Source organism: Anopheles arabiensis, chromosome 2 (assembly GCF_016920715.1).
Source record: "Anopheles arabiensis isolate DONGOLA chromosome 2, AaraD3, whole genome shotgun sequence".
Lineage (NCBI taxonomy): Eukaryota > Metazoa > Arthropoda > Insecta > Diptera > Culicidae > Anopheles > Anopheles arabiensis.
Window position 1 is genome coordinate 16,925,001 of NC_053517.1, and position 22,460 is coordinate 16,947,460.

Below are 22,460 nucleotides of genomic sequence, written 5' to 3' on the forward strand. Positions count from 1 at the left end.
CGCTCGAGCGCAACCTGTTCCTGGTGGCGCAGGCCAAGCTAACGCTCGACGATCCGAACGTGGCGGAAAAGACGCCGCTGGCCAGCGGCGGTGGCAAGAAAACGAAACCGCAGGATCTGTCCCGGCTGTACGAGATCATACTGCAGAACGTGACCGAAATGCAGCAGCTCGGCGGGATGGAACACGATGCCGCGTACCAGGCGGAGATGGAACAGCTGGCCCTTTCGTTCCGCGCCTTCCGCTGCTACTACATCGCCATCACGCTCGTGGCGATGAAGCGCTGGCGGGAAGCGGTCGCCATGTACGAGCGGTCGCGCAAGTACGCGAGCGACGCGTCCAGCAGCAAGACGCCGTGCAAGGATTTCGATCTGCGGGGCGAGCTGAAGCAGCTGATCGCCACGATCGAGGGCTGCAAGTTTTCGGCCCACGCGTACAGCGTGCTGGAGGACGACACCGCCGACGATACGGTGCTGTTTGGCAAGAGCCAAAAATCCTCCAAACCGCTGTACGAGCGGCTGTCGCACTACAAGGAAGACGCCACGCTGAACTCGCGCAACCCGAACGTGTTCAAGCTGATCCCGGAGATGGAACCGATCCCCGCCAAACCGCTGTTCTTCGATCTGGCCCTCAACTTTGTCGACTTTCCCTCGCTGGACGATAAGATCGAGCAGAAGGGCTCGACCGGCAAGGGTGCGACGGCCGGCATGTCCGGCTTTGTCAAGGGCCTATTCGGCTGGGGTGGTGGCGGCGCCAGCAAGTAAAGGGGGGTGTGTTCCGCGCACCATCCACTTGATTTTCGATTCCATTTTTTTGTTTGTTCGTTATTTGCTTCGTTTTTTTAGAAATGCCCTCACCGTCGTCCCAGCTGGAGGAAGCCACAGCCGACGACATATGGTGGTCCAGCTACCCTTCTACCATACTATTATTATATATCAATAAATAACGGTCGGTATGTTTGAATCAAAATAGCAAATTGACCGAAACAAGCGAACAATCCGAAGCAAAGGCAGAAGATAGAAGATTGGGAAAAGGGTCAAAGAACAGACCGCCCCGAAACGCGAACCGGCCACCCAAACGGTTGAAGCGATGATGGGATGCGAACTCTCCCTTTCACCCACCGAGACACACAAAGGTGGTCACATGCGCAGTGCGCAGCAGCTCGGTGCACTTGAATGTGTCATCTTACGGAATTCAACAGCCGCGCTCTCGCTCCCTCCCCCCAATGTGCGTGTGCGTCTTTATCAACAGAAAACGTTTTTCACCACGATGTTTTCCACTGTTTGCCAACCCGCACACGGCGAGAAGGTGAAGCTTTTTCGTGGTGATTTTTCCCACACGCCACATTCGCTAGCGAACGTTGGTCTGGTGCGGACCGATTTTCACGTGCGCGCGTGTGTGTGTGTGTGTGTGTTGCCAGTGTACTTGCTGGGTGAATTTCGAGGAAAGAAAAACTTCTCCTCCCCCCGACAGCTTCGCTGTATGCACATATTGTGCAGTCAGCAGTAACGAACTTTGAATTTCCCCCATTTCTATCGGGTGGTGTGGTGGAGCCTGCAAGTGAAAAGTTGAAGCAGCTGTACGAAAAGGTGCATTTTCAAATCGTTTCGCAAAGCTTGTAGAACATTGCACGGACACACGGCCATTCCGTCACATATGTTAGCGAAAAAGCACCCTCCAGATAGGGGTTGAAGTTCGCGCTAAACCATGGTGTGGTGGCTGCTGGTGTGATTGGCCCCCCCCGGAAGAAGGTCACAATACAACGCAGGCAACAGGCATTCTGCGTATTTATAGCATTGTTTGTCCGAATTGGAGCGGAAAATCTGCTAAAAGCGCAACAAAGCTCCCCCACAACACGACATCGTCCTTCGGCTGCTGCTTCTGTCTCTTTCCGGAAGATAAAGAGAACGCCTTCGGCTGAAGGATAGACGGCCGTCCAACCCGTTATTGGTGGTTTTTGTCAAGTTGGTGCACCGTGTGCTAAGAACGCTCGCAGCGGGACGGAAGGGCGGCCGTGCGGTGCAGGCGGCCACGATGGAGCTGATACGGAAGAAGATGAAACCGTACCAGCCGTCGGAGCAGCTGGTGGTGCGCGACAGCGTCAGCCTCAGCATGGACGAGGACCTGAGCGATGACGTGGAGGACGAGGTGTTCATACGGGACGGGCGCACCTGCCGCACGTACGAGGATCGGGGCGCGAAGCGGCCGCTCATGGCACCGAGGCGCACCCGGTACGGCAAAGCAACAAGTGGCAACGGGAGCGGCGGTGTGGGCTGCGGTGGCAGCGCGGGCGGCGTGCGCTCCTCCAGCCCCATCCTGAAGAAGTACCGCCGCCGGAAGTGCTGGAAGTGTTGCGAGCCGTTCTGCTACGGGCTGGCCGCGGTGACTGTTCTTATCGGTAAGTGGATGATTGGGGGCGGGGGCTGGATGGGCAAGGACTCCAAAAACCGTAAGACGCAATAGGGAACGCAATTTGCAACCACACAAAAAAAACAACGAGAAAAGGATAAACCGCAGAGGTTAACCACGCGGGGGAGCCCACGTAGCGTCTCCCCACCTCAAGCGGGTGCGTGTTTGCACCCTCAGGGTGGGTAGTCTCGGCAGAGTGACCACATATTCACACCGGTTGTTAGTTTTAATGAGTTTATGAATTATTGACACCCGCTGTGTGCACGATACCGACGACGATGATGGTGATGATGAAGTTTTCTGTGTTCCGGCGGCTATTTTTGCTGTTGCGAATTTTCCGAACTGTTTCGGATGAGTTGGCAGAAGAGAGGAACCACCCATTGGACTAATTTAACGGTCCTTGAAATGGAAGTGTTTGTCCAGGGCACGTGGTTGAGCGCCGCCGTCTGGCTACACACATTGTGCAAGCGCGTTATTTAGCGGACGAGTTCACGCTAATCAGCCGTCTTTGTTGTGATCCTGTGGTGACTCCAACGTCCAGGTGGTTGGTCTAATAAGCTTAATGATGGTGGTGGATGAAACAACTATTGGTCTTTGCTGCGTCTCGTGTTCCTAGCTAGTTTGCCAACTGTTTGCGGTTAATAGGAGCATGAGTAGACCAAACATATCTATCAGCGTAGTTCATCTTCTAAAGATGCTTATGCGATATGGATCCTGTGGCTTCAACCCTTGTGCCAAGGATGATCCTTTCTAGGAAATAGACTAGGACCATTCAGTTTGATCATATCTTTGAATATATCCTTAAAACATGCAGGTTCGGAATGCCTTAGAACTCAGCAAGGAATAATCGTAAGGAAACGAATAAGCAATAAGCTTTGGGTATCAGCTCCACTTCCTGGATGTTTTTTAGAATGACGTCTTGCATCTAGATAAGGCTGAAATGAAATGTAGGAACAATATATATTCAGCCTCCAGGAAACTCAGGGCCTTTAAGATACGAAAGTGGACGTACGAGGCTCATGAATAGCTTTCAACAGACTATAAACAGATTCCGACACTTTGGGAACAATTCCAACACACTGATAGGTTTCGGAAACGGTATCTGCATAATCAAGAGTTACGTGCGGAATTAGTGGAAGGACCGAGAGAAGTTTAGTATAGTTACATCTTCACTTACTTGAAGATGTCGTTCAGTATCAACATCAGAACTGGGATAGGTTTCGGGGTTAATTTAAACATCACTATAGGCTTAATAATAATTCAAGAAACTGCAGTTTGGTTTGACATCAGTTAAATAATCGAAATATGTAAGTAAGTGTTCATTCTCAGCGATAGGACTGCTGCGGAAGATGCGGATGAGAAAGGATTGGCCTTAGTTGCTGATATCGTAAATAAAATAGTAGTTAAATGGGCGAGTCATTCAGAACAAGGATAGGTTTGAGATTAATTTTCAGAGTTTGAGAGTAATTCTAGGCTCAGCATAAATTCGTCATCAGTTCTAGATGCGTGATGGTCTCTGGATTAGTTCCAGAACCACAATTCCAGATTCAACATGGAAGTAAGCCCATAATCCATTCTAAGACCTAGTTAGGCAAGACATCTGCCTATGGCTGTAGTGGCATTGAGGCTAGTTCTGGGATTGGTTGGAAAGCAGACCACTTTTGCTCGTACTCCAGAGAGTTTATAGTTTGCCTGGGTTCACTATTTCATACCCGAGAGGGTGTACGAGGGGCCCAAAACCTACCACTCACATCAATCATCCTCCCCCTCCCTACAGGACTCATCGTACTGGCCGCACTGCTCCTCACGGCTTTCCCGCAACCGCTGCAAAAGATCAAGATTTGGTTCCACAAGGAGTCCGCCTTCAGCAGTGCCGTCATCCGGGACAAGTTCAGCAGCCTAATGTACACCGGTGCGGACGGGAGCGTAAGCTACGCCAACCCCAGCACCCTCAACGGCACGCTGGAGATGGTCCCCTGCACGCAAATCACCGTGCAGAGCGTGTGGACGCGGGTCATTGCCCGCGTTAACAGCGAAAGCCCCCTCCGCAAGCTGGACGTGAACCGGGACGGCGTGGAGGACGTGATCGTCGGGTACGGCATCGACGAGCTGGTGGACGAGGGCATCCGCGGCTACATCCCCCAGTGCACGTCGCGCAAAACCGGCATCACCGATCTGTGCGGCGGCGGGCTGCTCGCACTGAACGGTCTCGATGGCCAGACGCTCTGGCAGCGGTGGACCTCGTTCACGATCTTCTCGCTCAAGTGCGACATCGACATCAACGCGGACGGTGGGGCCGACTGTGTGGCGGCCGGGCGCGGCGGCCTCATACTGGCACTGGACGGGCGCAACGGCCGCATCCTGTGGGAGCTGAAGGACTACTCCGACCTGGAAAGCTACGCCGAGATCAGCATCGACCTGTACACGATCAACGTGGTGCCCGATCTGAACAGCGACGGCATCGCCGACATCCTCGCCGTACACGTGGAGGAAACGCAGCGCGCCCACGGTGGCCACATCAAGCTGATATCGGGCGCGACCGGTGCGATTCTGCGCAGCATCCCCACGCCCTACCGGGAGGAAATGTTTGTCCCGATGCAGGTGCTTACGACCGGGCCGGCCACCGGTGCGGATGCGTTTCTGGTGGTGACGGGCGGCCAAAACTCACCGGGCGGGGTGTATGTGCTGCGGCGCGAGAACCTCATGAAGTACCCGGGCGAGAGTGCGTTCGAGCCGATCGTGCGGCTAGAATCGTCCGGCTTCATGGTGCCCGCCGTACTGACCGACCTGAACGGGGACGGCGTGCAGGACATTGTGGTCAGCTCGTTCAACTCGACCGTGTACGCGTTCGACGGTGCGAATCGCACGCAGCTGTGGTCGTTCACCGTTGCCGACTCGGAGAGCGTCAGCTCGATCGTGCCCGGCCACTTCGACCACGACAACGTGACGGACTTTATGGTGAAGTACAACACGGGGCCCGGCTTCCCGATCTACTACTACTCGCAGACGACGATCGTGAACGGCACGAACGGGAAACCGTTCCTCGACAGCACGATCAAGGATTCGGGCGGCCCGAACGGGCTGCTGGGCGGCGTTACCATCTCCCAAACCGGGGGTGGCGATCTGTTCCTACACTGGCAGACCCAGTGCCGGAATCGCACGGCCGACACCACGGACGAGTACCAGTTCATACCGGGTAAGTAGTAGGCGCTTTACTGCCCTGTTTCTGTTCCTTCGGTTCACTGTTGTTTTCTTACTCCTACTTACTCCAGAAAGCGACGTCATTCAGCAGTCCCGGGCGGACACGTGCGCCCTCCGCTACAACCAATCGTCCGTGCTGAAGCTGTACGCGATCACGCGCCACGTCGAGCCGCCCGGTGCAGTCATCTTCTCGTCGGACGACTTAACGATCCGGCTGAACGAAACCGGCGCCGGCACGGCGGAACAATCGCCCCCGGGCTACGCGGCACCGATGAAGCATCCCAAGATGAAGCTGCGGAGCCGCAACGACGGCCAGAGCAGCGCAACGTTGCGCAAGAACTCGGTCGAGGCGGCAGTCGCCGGCGGGCAGCCGGCGAACGGGCCGGGCGACGATGTGCATATGGATAAAAAGTTGGCCCCATCGACGGCCGCCCAGCGTCCGGCTGAAGCGGTCGGTGTGGTAGTGGACAGGCCGGGCCAGGCGGCAGCGGCGGCGGCGGCGGTGGCTGGGCACGGTGGTGGCCGGCGCAAGGACATCTTTCGCGAACAGCAGAGCCAGCCGATGGGCCAGTCAATGGATGCGCTCGCGGAGGAGGAGGCAAAGCGGCAGGAAAAGCTGGCCCTGAACAATGTGTACAAGAAGTACATCTACAACGCGAACGATCAGATACCGGGCGACGAGCTGGCTGAGGAGGGAAGGGGGGAGGAGCGCAAACCGTACATCTATCTGCCGTACGATCAGATTGAACAGGAGGCGGTAAGGGAGGCGTTTGGGAAAACAAGGGGGAAACGAAAGGCATTTGCAACGGTGATGGATGTTTGTTTTTTCTTTCGGCTTTTCAGCGTGACCCATACTTGACGAATCAAATCCCGCCGGCACCGGCGTTGGGTGGTTTGGACTATGACTATGGCACACCGCCCCTGGAGGTGGACGAGGGCCGTCCCATACCCGTACCGTACAAGCGTCCACGCTATCGCTCCAACGGGCGTGACGTTCGCAGCAAGTTTGGAGTATTCGGTAAGTGGTGGTGGTGCTTCCTATTGCCTTTCTTTTCTAGAAGCGATAAACACATCGGTCTTTTGTTTTTTTGGTAGACGACATCGACCTGCACGATCGTTCGCTGGAGGAGCAAGTGTTCAACGAGTCCAACCCGACCAGCTCGCAGATCGTGAAGAAGGTGCTGCTGAATGACGAGATCGTGGACGACCTGAAGAATGCGGACCCGGGCAGCAAGGGCTCGAAGGAGACGCTGTGGGATCTGGAGATGGAAAAGGAAGCGAAGGAAGCGATGAACGGTAGTGGGACGGGTTTCGCTTGAGTCCTATATTCGTGGGTGGGAGTGTTGCTGAAATGTTCCTCTTTCTATTTCTAGACGTCAACGCCATGAACTACGAGTACAGCAACAGCAAGGCACGCCGACAGACGGGAACGGTCGGGTCGGTCGTGGCCACGGCGGTCAGCTCGACGGTACCACCGCCAACCCAGCCACCGCTATCCACGTCGACCAGATCGTCGGTGCTTCCAAATGAAAACATTCTTCCCTCGATTGCATCCTCGGGCGTGTTGCTGAAATCCATTCCCAGTGCAGCCGGAACGGCCACCACCTCATCCCCGACGCTCGATTACGTGTTTGTGATGAACGTGCGCGAATCGGAACAGTATCCGCCGCTCTTTCTCGACTCCGATCTGGCCTGCGTTCAGGAGAAGATGCAAGCGTACCGTACGTACCGGAACGAGGACATGGTACAGCTGGAGAAGAAGTTCTTCGCCCAGTGTCTGAAGGCTCGGCTGCCCGATCTGGCCCCCCAGTACCCACGGTACGAGACGCAGATCATCGTGACCCGGGTCGAGATTGGCTGTGCGTGCAGTGCTGATCTGAATCCGGCGCGGGAAGTTTGCTCCCAGCTGCACAGCTACGACCAGCAACGGTGGACGCAGTACATGGGGAACGAGGGCAACGGGCGGTACTGAGGCAGCGACGGGGAGAAGGAACAGATCCGCTGAATGGAGTGCTATTCGTCTCCGATTGCTTCGATCTAGTATTTTGGGGGGTGCTTTTCTTCCACCGGATGGCTTTCCGGATTCCGGCGCTGAGTTTGACACGGCGTGCCGAGCATTTGCGTATTTACCAGCGTTTACTAACTATTCTTACTGTGCACGTTGTCTCCCGTGGCAACCACCAACAAACTCTCGGTTTAGGAGCAAACTTATATCGTACAAAATGGGGATTCGGGGAATGGGTGGACATCCACGTGCAGGACTGAAGGGCACTCAGTAGGCTTTGGCAGGGGCAGTGCAGGATCCTCCTTTTTACGTTTCTTTCACAACATTTCCTTCACTGCAAAGTAGGATAGGGTGCAGCCATAGATAGGGTGGTGTGCTGCAGCTACATTGGTAGTGAATCGCGAACAGATAGGACAATCCCCTTTATCCAGAATTGAAAAAGTGTTGACAGGCGGGTGAGTTATTTGTGTACATTAGCGGCAACATCCTAGCCACTTCCCCCGCTTCTACAGCACGAGGTGGGCCGATTGGAGGGCCCACTCAGGGGGCGGGAGAGTAGGAAGGTGCCGCAAATGGTAGAGTGGAGTTTGTGGGTGGTTAATTTTGCAACACACTTCCTGCGCATACTGATATATCATTCATAATCGAGCAAAAGTATTATCAGATTAGATAAAGAAGAATGAGATATAGAGAGAGATAGAGAGAGGGAGAGAAAGTGATTAGAACAGAAAACTAATTATGGAAGAGAGATAGTAAATTAAGGGGAATATTTACAATCGCGGTACAGCTATAAACTATCTATGTTTGGGGGGGCAGGGAAGGTAAACGGAAGATAACGAGAGAAAATCGTCTAAGGGTGGAGGTGGAGGGGAGACGTTGATGTAGAGAATAAACAAAAAAAAAACGGTGTGTAAATATAATCAGGAATGGGAAACGAATCAGCCGTGTGCAGCCGTGGCAAAACGTTCCTTTCGCCGATGAGTATCACAGACGGCGGGGATGTTTAAGTTTTAGCTGTTTTTATTGTAACGATTAGGCTGGCCCCCACAAAAGGGAGCTTTGCCCGTTGGAGAAAGGAAAATGGTTTCAGTCACATTCTTTTCACGCGTCTTTGCCGGAGTAGGATCGCAGACGACTAAGACGCCTCATCCAGATGCTCGAGCGGGGCGGAACAGAGAGTGAGGATACAACGGCACTGGAAATGGGGACGCACCAAAGAGGAAAGGGCTCTTACCGGGTGGTAGATAGGGGCGGTTACTTTTTGACGACCTGAATAACGTCCTCATCGCTCATGATGTGCGAAATGCCGACCCGCTGGGGCGAATACTTCGTCGACGTGCCCCACACCAGCGCGTACTTGAACTGTGCCGCCAGCGTGCGATGAATGGCGTGACACACGTGCTCCACCGAGACACCCTGCAATTGAAGAAATGGTTACTTTCCCACTTCCACGACAAGAACCGTGCGTCAAGAACTTACCCTTCGCAGAATCAGACCATCGTCAAAGTCGGGCGGAGCGCCCGGTTTCTTCGTGTAGACGCGGATCAGCTGCAGGTGCTCCCACAGCACCTCCAGCAGGTAGTCCAGGTTGAGGTGCATATTGCAGCTCACCACCACCGAGAACGGCTGGCGGGCCAGCCGGTCCACCTCCTCGATCGAGATCTGATCGATCTTGTTGTACACGTAGATGCACGGCAGATAGATCCGGTTGCCGGTCACCACGTCGATGAACTCGTCCTCCGTGCAGTCCTCCCGGAACAGGACCTCCGCGTTGAAAATCTTGAACGAGTGCAGTATCGTCTGTACCATCTTTTCGTTGCACCGGGTCAGCGGGCAGGTCGCGTTAAAGCTGACGCCACCCCCCTTCTTGATCTTGAAGTAGATGTTGGGCTTGCGCTTGTTCAGCCGCAACCCGACCGACTCCAGCTCGTACTCGAGCAGATCCCGGTGCACGTTCGGCTTGGTCGCGTCCAGCATCATCAGCACCAGGTCGGCGGTGCGCGCCACCGCTATCACCTGCCGACCGCGACCCTTGCCCTGGGCCGCCCCCTCGATGATACCGGGCAGATCGAGCAGCTGTATGTTGGCGCCCTTGTACTCGATCACGCCCGGGATGCAGGTGAGCGTGGTGAACTCGTAGTTGGCCGCCTCGCTCTCCGTCTTGGTCAGCGTGGACAGCAGCGTCGACTTGCCGACGGACGGGAAGCCGATCAGGGCGATGCGTGCGTCGCCCGACTTGAGCACATCGAACCCGTCGCCCTTCTCGCCCTTCTTCGACGGCTCGAGCAGCTGCGACCGGTACTTGGCGAGTTTCGCCTTCAGCAATCCCAGATGGTACTCGGTAGCTGTGTTGAGCGGCACAAGGGGGGGGAAACGTGTTAACAAAGGGTTTTCTCTTATCTGTTGGGGAGTTTTGACGCACGGAGAAGCCACCGCAAACTTACCTTTGTTTTTCTGTGTTTTCGCAATTTCCTTCTCGATATCCGAGATTTTCTCCAAGATACCCATGATGTGGACCGGGCTTGTTAAGCTTTCAGCTGTTGTCTAACAAAAGTACGATCGCACAGGCAGATTAAGGCAGATGATTTGTGTTTCTTTTCCAGCAGTTAAAAGGGGCCCAACTTTAATCGGGGCAGCAGGAAAGAATTTGGTAAACTCTTCCTGCGTGGTATTTTGGTGGAGAGCCTGCCGGAGCTTCGGAAAACGTCAGTCATAACAAATGCTCCCGACCAAGGTGTGTTTATAGAAGGTGAACTATTAGCGTGTTTGCCGGGCGCCAGCATTTGGTGCGTGGCCACGGAGGTGACAAAATGATGAATTTTTTTTCAACTTTGTCAAAATTGAAAAAAAATATACACAAGAACGACAAAAAGCTCAAACTTCTGAATATCATCGATATTTTGTTTAAGAAGTACTAAATAGGTACATAAATCAATTAGAATAATGCATTTTAGCATTATTGTCATAGCAATGGGTCACAGCAACATTTTCAACATTTTGTCCCTTCCGTGGCCACGCGCTGATTCGCACACATACTTGATCACAAATTTTAGATCGGCAGTGCTGCCAGAAAAATCCATTTGACTTTTAATTCCCAACTGACAAAACAACCGCAACCAATTCAAAATGACCGTTCCATAACCCTTGCATTCCAACAGTATGTGTTAATTTTAAGCACTATGAGTTCGCTGTTTCATTTATCATTATTTCTCCTTTGTAGTCTATTTTACCCCAAGCGATGTGGAGGGCATTGAAATCTCCGGTAATTATTACTTTTTTCGGTAAGTTTGATATATGTATTGGTTTGGTGTTGATATAAGGATTAGTTTTGTAATTATGTATTTAAAATCTCTGCGGTTGACTGGTGGAGCAATGTATATGGTAATGATTATTAGGTTTTCGTTCAAAGCGTTAATGGGTGTCTCCAGTCATTAAATGACAATTTGCTCTCCTAATATCCATACACCTTGGTTCAGCTATTTCACTTTGGCCAGAATGTGATAGATATATGTATGATGTAATTATGGATGTCTCTCTCACTCCGGCGCTTTTTTCAAAGCTTTCGAGCCAAAGCTCATCCAAAGCTCGCTCTTAAACTGCAGTACAGTCTGCTCCCGAGTTACGCGGTTTGTGCGTTCCCGAGGAATCCGCGTAACTCGAATAACAGCGTAAGTCGAATTTTGTTGTTTTCGGCCAAATTACAATTGATACATCGGGATCTTTATTTTATTTAGTACTTTTACACACTTTATCACTGATTCTGATAATTATGGTTTTTAGGTCGATTAAATTTATTAACAAAAACGCAATTTATACTGCATTGGACAGTTCTTGAAGTAAATTATATTGATTTGACGTTTGATCTGTCAAATTTAGAAAACCGCGTATCTCCGAATCCGCGTAAGTCGAGAACCGCGTAACTCGGGAACAGACTGTAATTGCAGTTTTAACCGTCGCCAGCGCCTCTAAATCGGTGCGTATTTCCCTCGCCGTCGACGTTTTTTTAAAGTAATTGTGACGGTTTTTTTAACGCTTCGCGACGGTTTTGCGACGAAAAAAGCTCGCCTGGTGTGTGTGTGTGTTGGTGGCCAAAAACATTCACCACCCCCATCCCCCACGTTAACCCCACGGTAGAACATTTCAAATTTGTGGTTTGTTTGGAATTAGTACAGTGTTGATGAAATAACTGCGACATACGGGACTAATTCTTTTAACAATTTGAATGGAAGTTTCTTTTAATGGAAAATTTGGACTGCAATTAATGAATTAAGAGATGAAATTTAGTTGCGAGGGACCGTAAATATGAGCGCTCTCAAATGAGTTCTTGAATGTTACATTTGAGCGATCAGTTTTCAAACTGAGAATTCGAATCCAAGTACCAGAAACTATTAAGACATTTACATACTTGGTCCTGGTTTTGGCCTACAACTTTCTGTCCCAAAATCTGTAACGCAGACCTGTAATTTTTGCCACAAATTTCGTCAGTAGCTTACAAGATGGAGTTGTTGGAGGTCCATCGAAATGGCAAGATCGCCCCGCAGAACCACCACGACATTGTATAATTGTATGAACCACACATTTCTTTCGTTGTTTGGGGGCAGTATGGCCTGTCTGGACAGGAAGTTAGGTTTCATAACTCATCGTTTTCGTCTTCGCAATTTGCTGCATTTCTCAAATCTTTCCAGTACCCAAATTGTAAATAGAAGAAACGAAATTCAAGCCTACGAATTGTTGTGTGTGTTTGTTGTTGTCTTTTTTTGTTGTTTATTTATTTAATATAGTACATAGTTCCAATCTTACCACTAACGTTCCTTAGCGACTGCCAAACGTGTTAGTTCCAGCCGACCGTTCCAGCCTGCAATTGCCCTTATCCCCAAAACTATTCGAAGTCAACTTCTTGGCGTTTATTTCGCCCACCTCAACCGCACTGTCCGCACGTGTCTCCGTCTCCATCCCTTAAGCGTTAAGTTGTATGTATATAACTAAGATTAAATCTTGTCTCTTTGCTATAGTCATATCTGTATATCTGTATGTACAAAAAACCCATAATTAACGTCTGTTTTCCCATCTGCCTTCACTTCACTACATTCTGCTGTATCGGGCGCCTCTTTTCCCATCCGCTTTCTGTTTGCTATTGAGCGCGCATCCTTGCGCATCCTGCTTTGAGCAGTTTGTGGTCTGTGAGTCTGTGTGCTTGTAGTGTATGCATGATCTGCACTGTATAAAGTAGCCATTCCCCTTTCTTGTTTGCTGATGCAGAGAAAGAAATGTTTCCAAAAATCGATTGATCATGGTTGAACTACCATTTGAATGAATTTCGATTGAAAACATTGAAACATTGAATTCTCGGCTCGTGTCACTGTTTTGTTTTCTTACTTACGTTTCAGATGATGAATTGGACATTTTTGCATTGTTTTAACGTTCTTCATTGAATTGCGATTGTTGTTTCTTGCAATTTAGTAAACGTCTCTATGTACAGGTCTCTTTTTTATTACTCTCTTTTCATCCTCCGTTTTGTTTCTACCTTTGCATGCCAATTTTGTTCTTTCTGATTTTATATCTTCTTTCCCCCACTCCATTTGCTTCGAATGCTTTACGTTACGTATTTATATTAAATTGATGAAGTTGTTAATTTATCTATATTGAATTTGTATGGTTTGTTGCATTAGGCTTCCGTTTTTCGTTTGTTTGATTTATTTACTTATGTTTTCTTGGGCTTCAACGATGGGAGCCGGGGTTTTGCTTAGAGCGCTGGACAACATTGCGTGTTTTTAATGGGAACATAATGTGGTTACGTTCCGTTTTTTTGGGTGTCTGTGTCTATGAGTTGAGCGTGAATCCCAGTGAAATGTGTCTAGTGTCCAGTGTTTTGTTTTGTTACTGTGTAGTTTTCTGGCTTTGTTGCTTTCCCTCTCCCATTCTTGCCTTTTGGTTCTTAATGTTGTTCCCTTACACGTCGCCTGCCCCAAGATCGTAGTACAGATAGCGCGCACACACACACCATCTTACTACACACAGACAGACAGACAGACGGACACAATCCTAGAGTATCTAGAAAAAATGATCTAAAATTAGATTAGAGTAGCTACAGATGATCGTTTCGAGCAAAAACAAAACGATACATGTCTTATCGCTTTGCACCACCCGCCCTCCTTATGTAGTGCAAAATATCTTCCACAAATCTCCTTGCCCTCTTGTTGAAGTGTGTACCCCCCCCCCTCTACGGACGAAATGGACCGATTTCATTTCGAAACAGACAGACGGTAGAGCTAAGACGGTGGAGACAGGAGTGGATGCAATTGGATGGATTGGTTAGTTTGTTTGGCTGGCTGGGAAAGAAGAAAATAGCCACCTGAAACAATAGGTCTCTCTCCCATTTTTCCTGGTCGTTGGGTGCTTTTTTGTTTTTACGTGTTATCTTTGTGTGAGCGTGTGAGCAAATGGGGGGAACATTTCTGTTTAAAATGTAGCGATAAAAATATATTTGGCCTTACATGTTAGGTTTCGGTTTTGGCAACGGGTGTGCACTCTTTATAGTGTTACAGGGAGTTCCAGGAGTTCTCATAGCTGTGGGACACTTTGCTGACTCCTTCTTACGTGAAATGAACTTAATGTAATGGGAATTCGACTCTATAGCATCCTTGTTGGACAAATCCAATAGGAATTTCCAAGGAGCCTGTCCCAATAGGATGCCATGGAGTCCAATTTTCATCATATGAAGTACACTTTCCATAAGAAAGAGTTAAGGAAGTGTCCCGCAACTATGAGAACACACCTGGAAAACCCTGTACTGTTGTTGTGTTTTTTTTCCCTCCCCGCAGGAGGAGACTATCGTTTGGGAAGGAATAGTATACACCGGAAGTTGTGTGGACCTTGTTTGGGGGCTTCTGGTGACACTGGGTGACACAACTGGAAGCCTTGGGTTGGGTCAGAATTCCACTACAATACTATAGTTTTGAGCAAATGTCTATGCAACCCGACATACACACACACACACACATGTACGCCCACTGGTGGCGCTGGTTGGGTATTAGAAATGGACAAGAAATATCTGAGCAAACGAACGCAATGCATTTCTAATTGATATCTTACAGCCATCTCGCCCCCCGCCACTACTATTCTACTATCTTCACTTTGACTTCATTTCTCTGCTCAAATTGAGACGAGGAACCTGTGCTGTGTGTGTGTCTTCCATGATGTTCCTATATGTTAAACATGAGAGTTTACAAAGCTCCTAATAAATATTGCGCTCTCGGTAGGAAACGTGTTTCAAAACGGGACGCTTGTGTAGTAGTTTCAAGTACAAAGTTGCATTAACGGGTTTTGCGCTACCATACCACTGACTTCTAACGTAACAAGAGGCGATGCCACAACAGGTGAAACAGGAACGGGCTCTGTTGATAGAGTTTGCTGGATTTTTAGTATCTTACTATTTCGGAGTTAAAACAGGTTCAATTTTCACTATCTACGCGCTGTGGGAGGGGTGGAAATTTGGTGCTACTTTGTTTGAAGAGATGTGATGAAATGCAAGAAAATTAAAAAAATGATAAAAAATGAGAAAACAATTTATAATCAATGTCATCTAAGGGAGTACAGAATGAAAGAAGGAAAGCAAAACAGAAAAGAAGTGAAAGAAAGAAAAGCAACAGTGTTCAACCAAAAAAAAAACATAAAGAACTACATGTATTTACAACTACCGCTCTAGTTAGTCGGGACTATTAATTGGACGCACATATCCATCCAGGTGGATCGTCTGCCTTCCCTATCCAGCGTCGGAACTTCCAACTTCCTGTGGGAGTTTTCTCACCTCCTCCCTTATTTTTATACAGCCTTTACTTCCGCTGTACCTTAAAACACGCTGTAAAGTAACACACTTAAATAAACGTCACCGCGCTCGAGCATAAACTGCCCCCCACACACACACACACCTGATCACCGTTTCCCGAATAGATTTTGCTAACAAACATTGACCACCGCAGCAAACCGGACCTCAGCGTTTCGAGCGAGCTATGCTTACTGTCAACCGTTTTCCACTATCTAAATTTAAACTAACTTGAAGCTGAAATTTGACTTTACAATACAAGAGTAGAACTGTTGTGAACCCTTTCCTTTGGTCGATTTACTGCCCTCCCACTCTCGTGGGTACAACAGTGCGTGATCGTTTGATCGGTCGCAACTTGATAGCAGCAAATCATTCGAAAAGGAAAGGAAGCAGAAAACCAATTACTAAACTTGAAGGAATTTTCACATTTTCTGAAACAGTTGGCGTACTTTCTTGCGTATAGCTCGAAGCCTTCGAGCGACTTGTACACTCCACACACTCCACGATCATGTGCGCCAACTGTCCTAGGGAAGGTGAGAATCCTCTGTACCCTATCACTAAACAGGCTAAATGTGCTAATGTGTGTGTGTGTGTGTGTGTGTAGTAAATAGGGATGGGGTTTAACTATCACACAGATGAAGAATCAAACAAACAATAAGGCACAAACTTAGCTAACATAGCCCGGTCGGTAGAATCTGTTTGAAGTGTGTACAGACATTAATCAATCGTATTAGAAATTAATCGTATTAGAAAAAAAAGAACCATAAATCGTATTCGTCGCCTCGAATGGTCTTCCCTTACTACTACTGTTGCCGTTCCTGGTTGGTGAGTATTTGTATGTCTGCTTTGCTTCGATTTTAACTTAATATTGCACACAATTACACAGGTTTAACTGGTTTTGATTGGGGCTTGATCGGAAGCTATTTTGAGTTGTTGGTTGGTTTGACTTCCGTCGCTCGGTTAGGGCAAAGATGCAGAATTGTTTTTGCTTTCTTCTTAGTCTTCTTGTTCTTCTTCTTCTTCCTCTTCTTCTTCTCTACTGCTTACTACCACCGTTTTTAATTTAGCTTAATATTTGAGCGGGTGGGGTTTGTTGTTGCTTCATTCTTTGCTTCTGCTTATCCGTTTAACTGCTTACTGCTTAACAGCCACGTTGAAATTTTGTGCGCATTTTGGTTTTTGGTCAGAGCCGCGGGTCGCATCGCTCACACAAAATCGTTGGTGGCCGGCCGGGTCAGTGGTTCCTGTGCCTGTGAGGGAGAAAACCAGAGAGCGCATTAGCAAAGTGTGGTACCTTTTTTTGGCAAAGAAATCTAAAGCTATCGAAGAAAAAAAAAAAACGAAGTACTATAGAAACACTCATGCGAAGATGTGAAACAGCGATCGTAGAGCTACGGTAGACGGAAAATAGCAATGAACTTTCAACAAAGCTACGGCTACGGCATCCCCCTTCAAACACCGAGTTTTGCCTCACGAAGCAAAAGTTTAGAAACCCTTTTGGAACGTGCACTCAGCGTCTCATGCGTTTGAACGTCGAAGCAGAGGGAAGCATTTTTTGAGCAATTTATCGGTTTTTTATCTGTTTTGTTAACACACAAAAGTATTGCACAAAAACTCCCTCAACAGATGGCAACGAAACTTTCAACAAATACAAAAGAAAACCATCGAAAATAATACATTTTAACAAATGATATAAAAAATAAGGAAAAATCATGCAAACTAAAACCGCGAGGAAGCATGCGTTCCCCGGGTTGCATACATCTAGGCGCATCTAGCTAGCTCTTGCTAGCATCTCCAAGAACAACGAACAGCGAACAGTGAATTCAAAAAGCACATCCGTTACGTTACCTTCCCGCGTGTGGCCGGGATGAGCGGGAACACATCGGGGTGTGTCCTTCGGTAAGTGTGCGCGATGGTGTTGTGTGTGAGTGTGTGTATCTGTGAGCGCAGGCTGGTTGAGCAGTTAGAGCGTGCTGCAGAAGTTCACCAACGCCGTCATTTGTGCTGATGGTTGTGCAGTTTGGCGTGGTCGTTTCGTGTCGAAGAAAAAGCTCTAACCACACACCCACGCACACACACAGACAACACACACATAAGTTACGTGCAATCGAGGGTAGATGATTTTTGTGGCAGCAGCGGATGATGACGATCTTGCTAGTGTGTGGTCTTGATAGTGGTCTTGATAGTGGACTGTACAGAGGTGCGTTTTTGGAGGAGGCAGGCCACGCTTGGCCCGCGTTGCGCTTCTTTACTTCTTTGTCTTCTCTCCCTCCCTCTCTCTTTCTTTCTCTCTTTTTACTGTTTGGAATTTTTGTTTTGCCGCAGCTTCCCTTACATCCTTCCGCTGTCCTAATCAGGATACTTTTAATTAACGTCTAAGCTACTGTTCCGACAAACACAGCACACACTGATTCATGTGCGATAGTGAAACGTATTTATCTGGTTTGTTTGATTGTTTTTTTTGTGGGGGGAGCAAAATCCATTTACAAGATGGTAATAATGGTTTTCAATCCAATTGAATTTTTGGTTGTTGGGAAACGTAAAAGAAAAGCAACATAAAACACACACGCACACGTAAGCGAACCGATTCCAATTTTACCCGCAATTCATTCGGGTGAAGGTTTTAAAAATGGCAATATGTCCCATTGGATTGCATACATTTCAGGCGTTTGCGAGAGAGAGAGAGTGATATAGAGAGCGAGAGAGAAAGAGTATGAATGGAAGAAGGAAGTGAGGAAAAAAAAGAAAGAAAGAGAGAGAGAGCAATTGTTGAATCAATAACCATCCAAGTGTGTGTGTAAAGGGTGCGTTAACTGTCTGGTCCAAAGGGAAGGCCTTTCCTCGGAACATCCCGTCACTTCCCGTTCCAAAGTCGAGCCGAAACTAAACTAGAATCCAATCCTTGTGCAATAGAGCCGGAAGATGGTGGCCGTGTTCTAAGCTCACCGTAGAGCTTAGAATTTCCCTTTTCTTGTTCCCGTTTGTTTTTTGTTTTCGAAAGGTGCTTGAGACTTTTAATTCTACGCCTGTTGGAGCCGTACCAAGCGGGAAGCGCAATAATCTTGATCCTTTACTAAGCATTCCCCGAAGTAGAAGAAAAAAAAAGAGCGGGAATCTCCTTTCCCGTGCCAGCACCGTTCCTGCACCTTCCTTGTCAATGTATCCCGTTTCTGCTTTTATCTCCCTTTTTTCCTGCTTTTCCATCGCCATTGCCAGCTAATCCTAATGCAGTTGAGGAGCATCAGTATTTCGGTCGTTGTTCCCATATTTGCCCGCTGCACTGGCACTCGGGGCACCGGGGCGAACGAGCACACATGCACACGGCTTCGTTTTATCCGTTTTATTGTGCTTCCTTCATTTCAGAGCATTTCATTTCCAGAGCCGCATACACAAAAGCACTGCGAAAGATGGCAAGCATGTGCGCGGGTGAAGCTTAATCCCCTCTTTTTCTGCTAGGTGTCAGCTGCAGCTGGTGTGCTGGCGCTTTTCCACCATCCTTTTCCTACTGCTGCGTTGTGCGAGGGGACAAGCAAAAGTCTTGCAGCCCGTGGGATAGAAAGAGGGGAAAACAGTACAGACGGGCAAACCTTTTGCCAGCACAGGGCTCGGCTTAGCGTGCACCGAAAGCTGGCAGCTGCTTCTACTCGGCTCTGCACTGTAACACCCGTCCCGTCTTGGTAGGCGGCCAGTGACATTAGACGGTCACTTTGGACGCATCCGTTTGCCGTTCGCCGTGTCCAACAGGAAATGCATTCGAATAAGAATTTGCTGGCCCTCTCTATTTGTTTCTCGTCAGATTTTTTTTTCTGTTTCTATCTCTCTCGCCTTTTCTTCTGTTTAGCTTTTGTGTGCGTCAAGCCATTCAAGTCAAGTCCTGATGCTGCTCCTGAACTGCAGCAAACATCCGAATAGGAAACAGATGTCAAGCGAATCGGAGTACAGTGCAAGTCTGTGTGTGCGTTTTGCGATGCACCAGGCTAAGCGATGCACAGCCCAAAGAAGCTGGCAAAACAGCTTTCCCGAACGGGGGCCACTTGAGCCTTGCGCTAGGGGAGCCACATACACGACGTATTGCATTCACTGTTAGGCAAAGCTTCACAAATCACTTTTGTTTCACCACCTGCTGTTTCTCTATTGGTTGTGGTGCTTCTCCATCTCTTACTGGTCGCTTTTGTTTTGAAGATAAGCATTTTTGGTTTTGTTTTTGGGTGGACACAAACACGGAGCTGCTTTTCTGCAATGCAAAAGCCTCGCACAGCCTAATTGACCGGAGTGTGGGGGAAAAGCACAAAGCGCTCTAATCAGATTTCGCTCGCACAAAGAAAAAGGGTCAGGAGAGGAGGAGTGTCTCACTTAAAAATCAAGGAAAAAGTTGCACTCCACCCAACCCGTAGTCCGTTAGTTTGACTGTGTTTGCTTCAAAACTTAGCTCTCCGTAGGTTAGCTTATTTTATTATCCATCTGTGCCGCTCGGACGGTTGTGAATAATTCATACGGCTTGGTACGCAGGGCGGGTAACTGGAGGGTTGTGATGGAGGTTGTGGGAACAACTTCTAGAAGCACGAAACATAAACACACACACACACACACACACACACACACACACAGGGAGTACAAAAATCTAAAGCATTCTTCTCACACCCTTGGCAGGCGTACACACATACACAGCCGGCAAATGGAAAGCGAACGGAATCAGGTTTGGTGGAGGTTACAAAAAGTTTTTGAATCCCTCCACACTCTGGAAAATGGGATGGGTGAGAAGGTGAGAAGAGAGAGGCGGGAGAGTTCCCTTTTTCTGTGTGCGCTGACACTGACCCCCAAACACTTGTTCGCGAGTGCCGTTTCCCTGCTTTTGGTGTCGCTCTTCACACACACTCACACAAGCACGAATCGGGGCATCTCGCAGCGCTTTAGTCGGGAAATGTGCCCTATTGTGTGTGTGTGTGTGTGCTACTTGCTCAAATGGTACGGTGGTGTACAATTAAAACAAAAAAAACAACACTTTCACACACGTATGAACAGCAAATGAATAGCGGTGAGCGGAGCTGTTTGGCAAACAAAAAACTTTTAGTTAGTGTTTTAGTTATCTTTTCTCTGTCTGTGTGTGTGTGTGTGTGTGTGCTTCCAACACACCAGCAGGTCCTTGCGAGTACCGAGAAGCCGTCTACCGGTGGATTTAATCAGGTTAATATGCGACTCATATTCACCCATATGCTCGGAGCGCCGCCAACCAAGCGCCCAGCAATGGGTTCCACTTTACGCTCGTCCTTTTCCACCATTTTTCCAGTGTGAAATTAAATTTGAAAGCGTTGACGAGTGGCTTTCACCTTTGCGCCGGGTGGGATGTGGGTTGTGCCGGAGCGTGAAGGGAATTAAAAGGAGCTTATAAGCGACCCTTGAACCATCCCGTAGCCCGCAGCAAAAGACAAAACAGGAACACACACACACACACATTCACTCGGTACACGGAAGGACTGGCCATTTAATAAATAGCTCTCGTAAGCGAAACCCACAGGCTCACCTAGACAGCTTGCTGTAGCAGCAAAAAAAAAAACTGTCCGTTTTGGTCCATTTTTGCATAGAAGTAAAGCTTGCTCCCATAACGGGCAAATAATAAACTTGGTCGGGGACACACACACACACACACAGACAGATACACCATGGCACGCTATGATTTAATGGAGCTTTTGCCTGATTAAAAGATGAGTTGGGTTGATCCCATCCTTTTTTTTTGGGAGGGCACAGCGTATAATCAAGCGTTACCGTTACCAAGCGTTACTATAGAGACGAGCGAACAGCTTTTTTAAATAGCCCTAGGCGGGGGGATCTAATTATTTGAATTGTCCAATTAATTTCCCAAGTGGGCACAGTCGAGCTCACATAGTAATACAAAAAACAACACTTTTGCTCATTTTTCAATCCACTCACTTCTTCAGCTTCATTGCATCCTTCTCATCTCGCGTTACTACTCTCATCTCCTCGCACTGCTGGTGCAGTTGCAGCAAGTGTCACGTGCGGAAACATTCGGGGATATTACTTCGATCACTCAAATGTCCAACCAAATGGCTTGCTTTTGTATTAACGAAAACAACAAACATAAGCACCAAACCAAAGTAGCACCTTTTCAAGCGCATTCCCCACCCAAAAAACGCACAACACACCTGCCAATTGGCTTCACTTCAACGGTGGCAGCCCTTTTTTCCCACCGACTAAAAAGTGAGCATGTAGTATCTACGCTCCTACCCATCCCAACCCCATTTTATGCCTTAATTTTTACTTTAATTTGTTTCTTTTGTTTTCTCTAGTAATAATTTAAAGTACTGTGGTGAGGATGATGTGACACGGTTTGCCGCTGTGAACCGTGGGCTTGCACCTGTGGACGTGCGCTTGGTGGCGCGTAGAATGGTCGCGCCGTCTTATCGTATGCAGACGGTGTAGTCCCGGGCTAGCGCTCTTACCTCTTCGCCGACGGTGCTCGGGTACATGCGGCTCTGTATGTTCTTCTCCAGGCTGAACTGGTCCTCGGTCGTTTTTCGGTACACCGGATTGTCAAAGTTCATCGTGGTCGAGTTTCGATGCGTGTAGTGCCGGTAGAGTACGAACACAATCTGCAGAGACAGAGAGAGAGACAGATAGATGAAGGGAGAAAAAAATAGAGAATTTAATGAGAAAATCGGTAAAACGAAAGTGCCAAAAAAAAAGATCGTGTTAGCGTTTTTAAAACTATCAATAAGTATGAACAAAGGAAAAGAGATAAACCGATTACGGTATAATCGAATTTGGAAGCAGCAAACAGGTAAGAAGCGTGAAAAGTTGTGGCAAAAATAGATAACAATCGTAGAAGCAAAGGAATAAAAAAAACGAAAAGCAAAAACACAATGGAAAAATGGTAAAATTGAATTCATTGCATTAGAAATTGAAAATTCCCTATCAACACAAACACCTCTCCGCAGCCAAACGCGGTGAAACAGTGAAAGGAATTGAGAACAGGGTGGCGATAGAGATAGTTAGAGTTAACAAAAAAAA

At 48.4% G+C, this 22,460-nt stretch overlaps 4 protein-coding genes across 17 annotated transcripts in view; 2 read left to right on the top strand and 2 right to left on the bottom strand.

Moving 5' to 3' along the window:
• The window catches only part of LOC120896197 (signal recognition particle subunit SRP68), a 2,339-nt gene extending 1,373 nt beyond the window's left edge, over positions 1–966 (top strand). Inside the window, exon 2 of the mRNA XM_040300159.1 lies at positions 1–966. This exon is cut by the window's left edge and continues 996 nt beyond it. Within this exon, the coding sequence (XP_040156093.1) occupies positions 1–761 (761 nt within the window). The 3' untranslated portion in view covers positions 762–966.
• A 121-nt stretch (positions 967–1,087) lies between these two features.
• LOC120896195 lies at positions 1,088–8,553 on the top strand. The gene is made up of 6 exons (XM_040300156.1): positions 1,088–2,395; positions 4,184–5,602; positions 5,679–6,364; positions 6,451–6,625; positions 6,703–6,903; positions 6,981–8,553. Exons 1-6 carry the CDS (start codon positions 2,032–2,034, stop codon positions 7,577–7,579), a joined length of 3,444 nt encoding a protein of 1,147 aa, XP_040156090.1. The 5' UTR covers positions 1,088–2,031; the 3' UTR covers positions 7,580–8,553.
• A 61-nt stretch (positions 8,554–8,614) lies between these two features.
• LOC120896199 (developmentally-regulated GTP-binding protein 2) lies at positions 8,615–10,340 on the bottom strand. Its single transcript, XM_040300162.1, has 3 exons — positions 10,057–10,340; positions 9,092–9,957; positions 8,615–9,028 (listed from the first exon to the last, which is right to left on the bottom strand). The coding sequence occupies exons 1-3, from the start codon at positions 10,118–10,120 to the stop codon at positions 8,867–8,869; spliced, it is 1,092 nt and encodes a 363-aa protein (XP_040156096.1). The 5' UTR covers positions 10,121–10,340; the 3' UTR covers positions 8,615–8,866.
• A 2,000-nt stretch (positions 10,341–12,340) lies between these two features.
• The window catches only part of LOC120907814 (low-density lipoprotein receptor-like), a 157,439-nt gene continuing 147,319 nt past the window's right edge, over positions 12,341–22,460 (bottom strand). For 13 of the 14 annotated variants that reach the window (XM_040319115.1, XM_040319105.1, XM_040319114.1 and 10 more), the window contains 2 exons: positions 21,893–22,042; positions 12,341–16,684 (listed from right to left, as the gene is read on the bottom strand). In XM_040319115.1, coding sequence (XP_040175049.1) covers positions 16,640–16,684; positions 21,893–22,042 — 195 coding nt within the window. In that variant the 3' untranslated portion in view covers positions 12,341–16,639. Of the gene's footprint in view, positions 16,685–17,282; positions 17,874–21,892; positions 22,043–22,460 lie in introns of all 14 variants that reach the window. The other variant, XR_005740862.1, reaches the window with a different exon arrangement.